Source organism: Poromitra crassiceps, assembly GCF_964638095.1.
Source record: "Poromitra crassiceps genome assembly, chromosome: 5".
Lineage (NCBI taxonomy): Eukaryota > Metazoa > Chordata > Actinopteri > Beryciformes > Melamphaidae > Poromitra > Poromitra crassiceps.
The window spans coordinates 33,787,508-33,799,894 of record NC_139642.1 but is presented as its reverse complement, the minus strand read 5'-3'; the positions used below and the strand labels follow the sequence as shown (position 1 = coordinate 33,799,894).

Genomic DNA, 12,387 nt, shown 5'->3' with positions numbered 1-12,387 from the left:
TATATACAGTATATGGTTCAAAAAAGTTGAAAATAAAATATTGGGGGGAAAATAAAATAAAACTCACTATAGAAACTCACTCACTGAGTGGGTTATATGGCCATTCCTAAAGACATTCATTCTGCAAAGGCGCATTGTTAAATGCTATGTCCAAGATCTACAGTAGCCTCACCAGCATGCTTTTTGGGGGATAATATGAGCAAATTTAAGCAATCACTACAGGTGTACAGAAGATGACAGTAAACCTCACCTTGTATCGGGGTCCAGCTGAGCCAAAATGTCTGGGTTGTCTAGCAGATTCTTTAGGCTCTTGCATAGTTCAATGTTAGTATTCAGCCTGAAACATACAAGCAGCAAATCTAAGCACCTGTCACTCAAAATCCATCTCAACTACAGTAATAACTAGAGGGCACTCAGTAAAGTGCATACCTCCACCACGGTGTGACGGCGTGTTACGTGAATCTGTTTGGAACTTTAAGGCCGTGTGTCCATATAGCTTATTTTCTTAAGCGCCAGTGTCTTTTTTCAGTTGTTTCCAATGAGGCGAGAGCGTCTGTGGGCGTATACGGACGTCTCTAGAGAAAGTGCGTTGCAACCAGCATCTATTTTCAGAGCGCTTCGGCGTTTTTGTGCGCTGGCTCCCAGTGCTTCCAGCTGAAAATATCTTAACTTCTCAAAAAGAGGCTGGTGTCCGGTGCTCCTTTTAAGGCAACTAATCATATGGAGAAACTATCACAACAGAGACAGAAAGGCTCAATTGTAGGAGCAGATTGGCTAGACACTTAATATTTCTGGTGAGTGTTGTGCTTTTATCACAGAACGTGTGTTGTTAGCTTGTTAGCTATCAAGCTAGCTTCCTAACGTTATTTTCAAACTGCTTGATTGCATATTTTGTGCTGGGATCAGCGCTCCCCAGCGTACTTCCAGCATTTAACTGTCAGAAAAATAAGCTATATGGACACATGGCCTAGGCGCCTTTTTGTGATTGGCTACCCCCATTTCCATGCCTCCTTTTGGCCAGTGGGCATGGAAAGTTAAAGGGGCAGAGTCCCTGTCTCTGCCCTGGGGCATTGGGAATGAGGGTATTATTCATGAGACCAGCATGAGACCAGCACCAGATGGTATCCCATGCAAGGCCCTGGCCATTTCACAGCCAGATTTGCTTAGCTTCCCCAGCAAGCTTAGCCAGTGTCGTAATGCAGGAGCCACAGAGCTGCCACAGTAGTGTGGCAGAAGCAGAAGCCATATCTTTTATCCAGCATCTGTTGGTACTGTCTGCTACTGCTAAGTATCGTCTCCCTATATACTGAATATTACAATATGTTCTTTTTTTGGTCTGTTCAGTGTGCTTGACAAGCATGCAGTATGTGTACTATGGTGTATATTTGATCAATATCTAATACACCTTACTTCTCCACAACTGTACCAATCTCTATACAGGTCTTCTCTGCCGCCTCCCGGAACGCTGGATCTGGATGTGCTACTTTCACAAAGTCTGCCTGATGTATGGGGAGAAAAATCTGAATTACAACACACTATGGTGAACTAGCCATCAGGACTTTGGCAATTTAGCTGACAGATAAATAAACATAGTAAGTACACAGTAAGTGAGCCGCAAGTAATAATACAGTATCGGCTGCAGAGCAGGTAAATGGCCTGCATTTGGTAAATGGCCTGCATTTATATAGCGCTTTTATCCAAAGCGCTTTACAATCAGTAGGTAGTCTACATTCACCCATTCATACACCGATGGCGGCAGGCTGCCACGCAGGGTGCCTACACACCATCGGGAGCAAGGAGGGTTAAGTGTCTTGCCCAAGGACACAACGACAGCAGCTGGGAGGGAGCGGGGATCGAACCGCCAACCCTTGCGTCATTGGCCGACCCGCTCTACCTCCTGAGCTAAAGCCGCCAGGTACCATTGAAGCAGGTGGGGGTTAAGTGTCTTGTACTAAAATGCACACAGTTGTGGTACTGTAGCATCATATACTTTACTATTATCATTTGTATGCCATTGTTTCACTTATAGTTTCAACTTGGCATTAGATTTTGCATGTTGAGCTTACCAGGTCAGCCACTTTACACAGACCATCTGAGAGCCGGTCAAAAGCCTCCACAGTCTCAGCCCCTGGGGGGCCACAGCAAGCCTTGTCCACCAGGCACTGGGTGTCCTGCAGAGCTTTCTTTGTGGCGACCTGGAAGCCTGCAGGAGAGCTGAGCTCAGGCACCCCAAACAAACCCTGCAGTCAGCCAGAGGTCACACAGAAGGGGAATGGCAAAATGTGATGAGAGGACACTGCACATCATTGGTTTGGCAGATTACTATTACCATTGTGACCGTTAATGTTGATTTCATTCGCGTTATATGTTCAGTTGTAAGTATTAACCGCTACTGGAGTACAATAGAGACGTTAAAGAATCTGACGCGATACAAACCAAGTTTTTCTCGAACAAGTCCAGTCTCCTGTGGGGTTTGGCATTGAATGCAGCTCCGACAGGTGACCATGTTGTGACATTTCTCCGACCATACGTCCATATCCCTCTGTGCTTTACAAAGTAAAGCAGTCGTTTACAAACAGACATTTTGTAATAAACCTGTTTGGTTTCTCTGTTGATGGCTATAACGTTACTTCAGCTTGTCACGATAGGGGATGATGAGGACATGCTAAAGTTTAGCTTTAAGTTAAGCTAATGTTAGGTTGGTTTTCTTGCAAAAAGCCGAACGAATGCTGGTACAATTCGAAAATATTGTCCTTTTATGAATCGTAACGTTAGCTGTCAATGTAATAAAACAAATTGTGCCCACATGTTAGCCTGCTTGCTAGCTATCAAAGCCAATGTAGCTGACTGCTGCAGTTGGTATTTTCGGGAAATTGATGAATGAATAAATATGGAAGTAAACTGAAAAACACTATCATAAAGAACAACATTACGTTTTATGAATGTTGATAAGTGGCAATTATATCGGAGTTGGTACCCCCCCTCCCTCCCAATAAAGCATGTCGAAAGTACCACTACTAAAAGATATGCACGTTCTATGTGACGTCACACTGGAGCGACGTTTTGTAGTTTCTGCTCTGGATCGCCTGCGGCCGGGGCGAGATACATCTGAATTGCAGCGCCGCAGAGCCAGCTGGCTACGCCTCTTGACACGGTCTGGCTACGCCTCTTGACACGGTCTGGCTACGCCTCTTGACACGGTCTGGTATACACATCACCCTTCAAAATAAAATACTCGTTATTTTTCTCTTGATTTAAAGAATTACAAGAACAATTATGCTTTCTATCTTCCACACTGAGCGTAGTTAGGCTCGTTTTCAACTCACCCAACACATTTTGTTTTTCATACTGTATATTTTATGGATTTGGAAAATGTTTCTAAATCATTTTTAAAGGTTGTAGACAGAGTAGAGTTTTGCTATACAGTATTTACATTTCTGTATAAAATATTTGGTCAAAATAATTACATTGTTCATTAAAAATTAAAAAAATTTACCTTCAATGAATATTCAAAATTTGACAGTTTCAAGTATAAATGGTGGTAGTGCATCAATGCTATATTTAATCCATAAATAAAAATAAATAATATAAAAATAAATAAATAAATAAATACATACCTAAATACAAAATAAATGAATAAATAAAAATAAATAAATAATAGGCTACAAAAAATAAAAAATAAAAATACATAGCTAAAAAAAAAAATCAATAAAGTCTCTGCCTTTATACACTGTTCTCAAACTTTTTCATGTCAAGGTCCCCTAAACTAAAACAAATTAGACCACATGGACCCTCATTCGATCATATTTGATCAGGGTCCCCCATCTGATATTAGATGTTTTATTAGGAGATAGTGTGTGGCACCCATGGCCAACATTCTGTCATTGTCAACACAAAAACAGCCCTATATTGCAGCAGACAGACAGACAGACAGACAGACAGACGGGGATCACAGACAAAGCTGTCTGTAGCAGGGCTGAGCAAGTGGACCTGGCTGAAATATCAGTTCTGGAATGAAGGTGAGTAACGTTATTTCGGTATGTTTTATGTTTGTCATTTTTATGTTGTCCTCTCCATGTGGCCATGCTTGCAAACTTATATCAGCTATAACAGATGTGTATGTTACATTAATGTGCTTTCAACAGGTAGACAGACAGTCAATATCCTACTTTCTGACTTTCTGTCTGTCTGCTCGACTGTCTCACTGTCTGCCTGTCTACCTGACTGACTGTTGTCAGACTGACTGCCTGTCTACCTGTCTGTCTGTCTGCCTGACTGTCTCACTGTCTGCCTGTCTACCTGACTGTCAGTGTCTGAACTGACTGTGTGTTTCACTGTCTGTCTACCTGACTGACTGATGTCTGTCTGTCACTGACTGACTGACTGTCTGTCAGACTGTCTACCTGACTGACTGACTGACCGACCGTCTGTCTGTCTAATTGTCTGCCTGACTGTCTGCCTGTCTATCAGACTGACTGCCTGTCTACCTGACTGTCTACCTGACTGACCGTCTGTCTGTCTCACTGTCTGCCTGACTCTCTCACTGTCTGCCTGTCTACCTGACTGACTGTCTCACTGTCTGCCTGACTGTCTGCCTGTCCTACTGTCTGTCAGTGTCTGAACTGACTGTGTGTTTCACTGTCTGCCGGTCTACCTGACTGACTGATGTCTGTCTGCCACTGACTGACTGACTGACTGACTGACTGACTGACTGTCACACTGGATGTTATGTAATTTAGTGTATAGCTTTGTTGCTTTGAATTTGACATTAGGCCAGGCATGACAATCAAGGCCTCTTTTAGGGCTGTGACGTCTGACCCCTTTTGTTTTTGCCCATCCTTAGTCGCCAGCTTTCTGCACCGCCCAGCCACTGTCATGGTCTTCGTCACCAGTGTCCGGGCCGGCCTCCTGAAAGGTTCCGCCTGTGTCGTTGGTGTAGAGGGCGTACAACAGGTGTAGAGGGCGTCCGGGAGGCAGGGCCGAAGGGTGGAGCAACCCTGGACGATGGCCCGGACACCAACGACACAGGCAGAACCTTTCAGGAGGCCGGCCCGGACACTGGTGACGAAGACCATGACGGTGGCTGGGCGGTGCAGAAAGCTGGCGACTAAGGATGGGCAAAAACAAAAGGGGTCAGACGTCACAGCCCTAAAAGAGGCCTTGATTGTCATGCCTGGCCTAATGTCAAATTCAAAGCAACAAAGCTATACACTAAATTACATAACATCCAGTGTGACAGTCAGTCAGTCAGTCAGTCAGTGGCAGACAGACAGACATCAGTCAGTCAGGTAGACAGGCAGACAGTGAAACACACAGTCAGTTCAGACACTGACAGACAGTGGGACAGGCAGACAGTCAGGTAGACAGGCAGACAGTGAGAGAGTCAGGCAGACAGTGAGACAGACAGACGGTCAGTCAGGTAGACAGACAGTCAGGTAGACAGGCAGTCAGTCTGATAGACAGGCAGACAGTGAGACAGTCAGGCAGACAATTAGACAGACAGACGGTCGGTCAGTCAGTCAGTCAGGTAGACAGTCTGACAGACAGTCAGTCAGTCAGTGACAGACAGACATCAGTCAGTCAGGTAGACAGACAGTGAAACACACAGTCAGTTCAGACACTGACAGTCAGGTAGACAGTGAGACAGTCAGGCAGACAGACAGACAGGTAGACAGGCAGTCAGTCTGACAACAGTCAGTCAGGTAGACAGGCAGACAGTGAGACAGTCGAGCAGACAGACAGAAAGTCGGAAAGTAGGATATTGACTGTCTGTCTACCTGTTGAAAGCACATTAATGAAACATACACATCTGTTATAGCTGATATAAGTTTGCAAGCATGGCCACATGGAGAGGACAACATAAAAATGACAAACATAAAACATACCGAAATAACGTTACTCACCTTCATTCCAGAACTGATATTTCAGCCAGGTCCACTTGCTCAGCCCTGCTACAGACAGCTTTGTCTGTGATCCCCGTCTGTCTGTCTGTCTGTCTGTCTGTCTGTCTGTCTGTCTGTCTGTCTGTCTGTCTGTCTGTCTGTCTGCTGCAATATAGGGCTGTTTTTGTGTTGACAATGACAGAATGTTGGCCATGGGTGCCACACACTATCTCCTAATAAAACATCTAATATCAGATGGGGGACCCTGATCAAATATGATCGAATGAGGGTCCATGGTCTAGTTTTAGTTTAGGGGACCTTGACATGAAAAAGTTTGAGAACAGTGTATAAAGGCAGAGACCTTATTGATTTTTTTTTAGCTATGTATTTTTATTTTTTATTTTTTGTAGCCTATTATTTATTTATTTTTATTTATTCATTTATTTTGTATTTATGTATGTATTTATTTATTTATTTTTATATTATTTATTTTTATTTATGGATTAAATATAGCATTGATGCACTACCACCATTTATACTTGAAACTGTCAAATTTTGAATATTCATTGAAGGTAAAAAAATTTAATTTTTAATGAACAATGTAATTATTTTGACCAAATATTTTATACAGAAATGTAAATACTGTATAGCAAAACTCTACTCTGTCTACAACCTTTAAAAATGATTTAGAAACATTTTCCAAATCCATAAAATATACAGTATGAAAAACAAAATGTGTTGGGTGAGTTGAAAACGAGCCTAACTACGCTCAGTGTGGAAGATAGAAAGCATAATTGTTCTTGTAATTCTTTAAATCAAGAGAAAAATAACGAGTATTTTATTTTGAAGGGTGATGTGTATACCAGACCGTGTCAAGAGGCGTAGCCAGCTGGCTCTGCGGCGCTGCAATTAGATGATGTTGGCCGGGGCCAGCATATATCTATGGGGGCCAGTAGCGTGATTTCCATTCGCACATAGGATAAGCAATAACCACGCCCTGTGGCGCCGGGATTGGCCAGGAGCATTGAAGCTTGGGACTAATTAGCGGCTCTGGGACTAATTAAGCAAGCACCTGGGTTTTTTCATCTTTTACATCTTTGGGCCAGTTCTTTTAATACACGCGTCAGTGTGGGTTTCGTAATAACGCGATACGCCCCCTAGAGGATTCGCCTATGGGCGTGCTCTGTAACGGCGAGTGGCTTGTATCCCCCCCTAAAGATGCCTGCAGATGGTACTGTTGTGCACTTTATTCAATGAGAGGAGGCAGCAAAATTAGTTTGATAATCCACCATGAAATGTCTGAATCTTTATACAGTAGTTAAATACATTTTTCTAAAGCATAAAATTAGCATGGAATAAAATGTCATCATAGCGCTGTTTGTATCATCAAATTATTTAGCGATGGCTCATGTTCATGACAAAAAGTAAAGTCAAACCTTGAAATGCCGTTTCTGATGTCTTTTATTAACAGGAGGAATAACTCAATTGCACTCCACAACCACATTGCATTAGTTTTTCCTGTGAAATCTGTTTATTAAAGGTGTAGTACGAAAACATTTGCAAGTTTCATAAAGCGACTGTATTTAGAAACCTCCCCTAGAGAAACAAAACTAACCATGTGACTGGCAAAATGTTTTAAGTCAACTCTGAAAAAGAATTTAATACTGAAAGTAGGTAACACAGGACAATAAAATGTCTTCCCAATATGAGAAATCACAGTATTTTGCACAAAGTACTTTTTGGTTTCTTGTACTTGGCAAAAAGGTACCAATTTGTGACATATGGCAAGACAATGCAGTTCAACGTAATAAAAAAAGAAGTTAATGCTCAAATTTAAATAAACACTTTGCTACTGAATGATCGTCATAAACCTTTCAGACGATTCCATTCTCAATCACATATTTACACCTATTGACTAGAATACAACACAAAAGTATTCAAAAATAAAATGAAATGATGTGGGGGGAAAGGAATTAAATTGATATTTGTACATTTTGGCTCATATCAACTCACAAATACAGTCAAGCATAAATTGTGTGGATTTCCAAAGGAGTGCTGTAGTCAAAAGATTGTGAACATGGATTAGTTTTGTCCCAGTGAGTGTGCTTGGACATCTGCCATCCTGGAATTGTTTCTTGTCCTTAACCTAGCTCTTCACTTTACAAAAAACAACTGTATGTCTGAGACTGAGACTACAGTAAACTTAGTTGACCCCTGAGTTTCTAATGCAAAACTAGTGTATGAAATACCTCATTACAGTGTATCTTAGTGCAAGCCAGCAATATGCTTGATTAAACAGAGGTATATTAGATAGCACCCAAGCTGACAATATTCCCCAGAATTGTTACTCTGCTGACCAAATCGCAACAAGCAGTATGGGAGGAGGTGTTTTTCTCGGTATTCTTGTGAAAACCAGCAGTTCAAATGCTTGAATTCAGATTACATTTATAAACGTGTTTTTTTTCATAGAAAATATAAATATCCCTGAATGAAACAGATTCACAGCATTTTCTCTTAGGGACTCCAGTGCTACTACCATAACGTGGCCATCAAGTGTCTTCAAGGTCTCCAGTTAATGTCTCTCTCTCTCTTTCCTCTAAAGCCTGTAGCTCCAGCCACCAAGTCCTTTATTCACTATCATGATACATTACCGTCCGCTTGCCCCGGTTCCGTGTGTTCACCCGCTCATCGCTGTATGCTTCATCCGAGGCTGCCCGCCGGGAGCGCAGCCTCGGCTGGCGGGTGGTGGTCCGCTCGCTGGTCCTGGACCTTCGGCTGTGACTGCTCCTCTTTGGACTGCTGTGGGTCCCTGAGCTGGCAAATGAATTATCAGAGGATGAAGACGACTGCTCACTTTCTGAGGCGGAACTGCGGTTGCTACTGCTGTGGCTTTCCTTTCGTTTGTGTTTTGGAAGCCTTGCATTTTTCATTCCTCCCCTTGAATGACCAACATCTTTCTCCTGCTCATCATTGTCTGAACCAGGTTGGGAAGAGGAGTCTTCCTTGCCGTCACCAGCCTCTGGTTTGGACTTACGATGAGATTCCCTTTTGACACGCTTGGAGGAGCCTGACCTTTTAGTCTCTTTGCTATTTTTATTGATCTTGGGAACCGGCTCCTTCTCTCCATCCTCTTCCCCCCTATCTTCAGAGTCTGAGGTGTATATACGTTTTCTCTTGGAAGACGATTGGTGCCTGGTTTCATCGGGAGACGCTCTTTTAGACTCGCACTTATGCCGGTCTTCGCCAGAAGGGGCAGCAGCTTTGCTACGGCCGTTCCTACGTTTCCTCCGGCTCTCAGAGGCAGAGTCTTCCTCAGAAAGAGAGTTGTCGCTGATGTATTTCTTTTTTGGTAGGGTTCGGAGGCGTTGTCGTCTGCCTGATGTGCCATTATCTGACTTATCAGATTCTTCGTCTTCACCAGAAGGGGTGGCAGTTTTGCTACGGCCGTTCCTGCGTTTCCTCTGGCTCTTGGAGGCAGAGTCTTCCTCAGAAAGAGAGTTGTCGCTGATGTATTTCTTTTTTGGTAGAGTTCGGAGGCGTTGTCGTCTGCCTGATGTGCCATTATCTGACTTATCAGATTCTTCGTCTTCACCAGAAGGGGTGGCAGCTTTGCTACTGCCGTTCCTGCGTTTCCTCTGGCTCTTGGAGGCAGAGTCTTCCTCAGAAAGAGAGTTGTCGCTGATGTATTTCTTTTTTGGGAGGGCTCGGAGGCGCTGCCGTCTGGCTGATGTTCCGTTATCTGACTTATCAGATTTGTCCTCTGAAGAGACAGTAGAGCGCTTCCTCCTTGACCTCTTCTTGGGTTTGAATTCCAGCTCTGAGCTTTCTGAAGCGGAGGTGCTTTCACGAGGCCGTTTAGGTTTGCTCTTGCTCCGTTCCGGCCTCTTTTTCTGCATTTCGGCTTCAGATTCCTTATTGGAGTGATGACCATCTGCTTCATGTTCCTCATCTTCTGCTTTCAATCTCTGCTTGCGTGAGCTGGATCGCTTTGGAGCATCACTGACTTCTTCCGATTCTGCACCCTCCAGTTTGTTAATTGTTGAGGCAGGTTTTTGTTGATCTTGGCTTTTTGATGATGGAATTCTACTCTTTTTGCCAGAGTCCTTGCATATTTTTTTCTCCACCTTTCTCCCATTTTGGTGCAGGTGCTTCTGGGAATCATGGTCTTTGTCCTCTTCGTCTGAGCTGACAGGAGGTTTGCGTCGTAGTGTCCTGCATACAGTGTCCTCTACATCCTCCTCTTCCTCACTTGCATTCAGAGTCCTCCTACTTTTCCCGACTGAATTAGTTACTGTGCTCCTAGACGGCTTCTGAATGACAGCAGCCCGTTTGTCCTTTTTCGTTGTTTCCTCTTCTCCAGAACTTTCCTCTACAGCCTCCTCTTTCTTAATATCAGACTTGTGATGTTTTGCTCCATGGCCATTCACCTGGGACAAAACCTCTGAAAAAGGGAAGGGGAGAGAGGCCATCTGATTAGAGTAAAATCCATCACAAATGCCAAGGGAATGGCTAAGGAAGGAAGAAATAAACATGACTAATAACAAAAAAGGTCAATTCTCACCCTTTCGCTTAGTCTTTCTAAGTTGTCTCATTCTGTGTCTGCTGGAGCTCCTGTCACCATTCTGCTGATGCTGGGAGGACGACGAGGCATTGTTCTCATCGCTGTCCTCATCCTTTGATTCACCAGCTAACTCTTTTGTATCCTGACAAGCTAGAAAGAGGAACAAAAGCATAATTAGGTCAAATTTATCTTGTAAACGTCAGAAATGTTAGGACGTGTTCACAATATTTTCAATCAAATTATGTGGTAACATCAATAAATGGTGGGAGCAGCATCTAGTGTGCGGACTTTAATTTCCTATTATCAAGATTTAGAGTATACACACTAGAACAAAGTAGACTACACCACTGCTTGGTAGTGCAATCCTGAGGTAACTGTTTCTGTTGGCAGAGACAAAAATCTGTTGTCTCAAATTACTAAAAAAGGAAAGAAAAAAAGCTATTATTACTTGATGATTAGCTCTGTTTATAACAACTGTTGTATAAAAGCAATATCACACTCGAGGTCATGCTGTTGTTACTGGATATCGTCAGCAGTCAGGCACACCTGACATTAATCAGTTCATCCAATAGTGTAGGACAGGAAACCAAGATGCCCTACTCATTTCAGGAAGTAGTGGAGTTGTGCAAGTAGTCTATTAGATTGGACAAGGGGCATTCGAGCCGTGATGATATTTCAGTATAACATCATGGGATGCTTCACTGTATGTATATCACTCCGGTCACAGATGTTCTAACGTACTGTAACCTTGATTAGGTTGCGTTCAAACAGCACTCGCACCCAGGGATGACAATATGGATACATTTGACCTTAAATATGAACGGTAAGCTGAAATCATCTGTCCTAACCGTTAGTGCTAACCTCAAAGTAGTTCACGTTAGCTTAGCTAGCTTGCAGTCGGGAAGCTGCAGGCAACACGTTTAGCCTACCTGTTGCTTGGCAACACTTGGTAGTGCAATCCTGAGGGAACTGTTTTTGTTGGCAGAGACAAATAGACAGAAATCATCTGTTGTCTCAAATTACAAAAAAAGAAGAAGCAGCAATTATTACTTTATTAATAGCTTTGTTTATACTGTACAACTGTTGCATAACAGCAATATCACACTGGAGGTCATGTTGTTGTACTGTTATATCACGGCTGTTATTATCTTTGACCCTGACAATATTACAGTACAACATGACCTTGAGTGTGACATTGCTTTTATGCAACAGTCGTACAGTATAAACAAAGCTATTAATCAAGTAATAATAGATTTTTTTGTAATTTGAGACAACAGATGATTTCTGTCAAGTTATTTTTTATGTTAAATTACGGTTTTATAAAACTTATTTTTCATTTAGGTGTTCAACTCTTCCTTAAGAGGTGTGAAAATCTAGATGGTTAAATCCAAGGTTGTACTTTAAAGTCACAAAGAAAAGATCACTCCTGCCTACCCCGTGACTGCGAATCTTCCTCAGAGTCTGAGCTGCTCTGGATCACTGCAGCGCGTTTGCTGGACCTGGTAGATTGGCGGAGGCGGCTGCTGCTGCTCCTCGATGGCTCCGGCTCCTCCTCCTCCTCCTCGTAGTCTTCGTCTAATGCTTCAAGAAGTTTGATCTTATTGACAGCTGCCCTGGCAGTCTTTCTCTTCAGCAACCTGCGAGTGCGACCCCTGAATCCCTCTCCAGACTCCTCCTCTTCCTCCTCAGAGGCCTGGGATGTACTTTTGTCGGACTGCTCATGGCGACGTTTCTCCCTGCGAGACAACCTGCCGCTGTGACCGTTCACTTGAGCTCTGCAGTCTAAAGACAAGAGACAGTGTAAATAGGCATTTAAAAAATCTCTTTACAAAGTACAAATAATATAATTTTGATTCGATGAAGAACTTGTGAAATTGTGAGTCGTCATGCCCAAACACCAGATGCGTATCCGACGCTGAAGGAACACTGAAGCAACGCCTCGCG

General features: G+C 43.1%; 2 protein-coding genes across 2 annotated transcripts in view; both read right to left on the bottom strand.

Annotated features, from left to right (window-relative positions):
• The window catches only part of LOC310776815 (mitochondrial intermediate peptidase-like), a 36,927-nt gene extending 34,131 nt beyond the window's left edge, over positions 1 to 2,796 (bottom strand). The window contains exons 1-4 of the mRNA XM_083637003.1: positions 2,437 to 2,796; positions 2,067 to 2,240; positions 1,411 to 1,499; positions 251 to 337 (exon numbers count right to left, since the gene is read on the bottom strand). Of these exons, the coding sequence (XP_083493129.1) occupies positions 251 to 337; positions 1,411 to 1,499; positions 2,067 to 2,240; positions 2,437 to 2,583 (497 nt within the window). The 5' untranslated portion in view covers positions 2,584 to 2,796. The remainder of the gene's footprint in view (positions 1 to 250; positions 338 to 1,410; positions 1,500 to 2,066; positions 2,241 to 2,436) is intronic.
• A 4,562-nt stretch (positions 2,797 to 7,358) lies between these two features.
• brwd1 (bromodomain and WD repeat domain containing 1) overlaps positions 7,359 to 12,387 on the bottom strand; it is a 42,109-nt gene continuing 37,080 nt past the window's right edge. The window contains exons 43-45 of the mRNA XM_083637839.1: positions 11,878 to 12,225; positions 10,444 to 10,593; positions 7,359 to 10,323 (exon numbers count right to left, since the gene is read on the bottom strand). Coding sequence (XP_083493965.1) covers positions 8,510 to 10,323; positions 10,444 to 10,593; positions 11,878 to 12,225 — 2,312 coding nt within the window. The 3' untranslated portion in view covers positions 7,359 to 8,509. The remainder of the gene's footprint in view (positions 10,324 to 10,443; positions 10,594 to 11,877; positions 12,226 to 12,387) is intronic.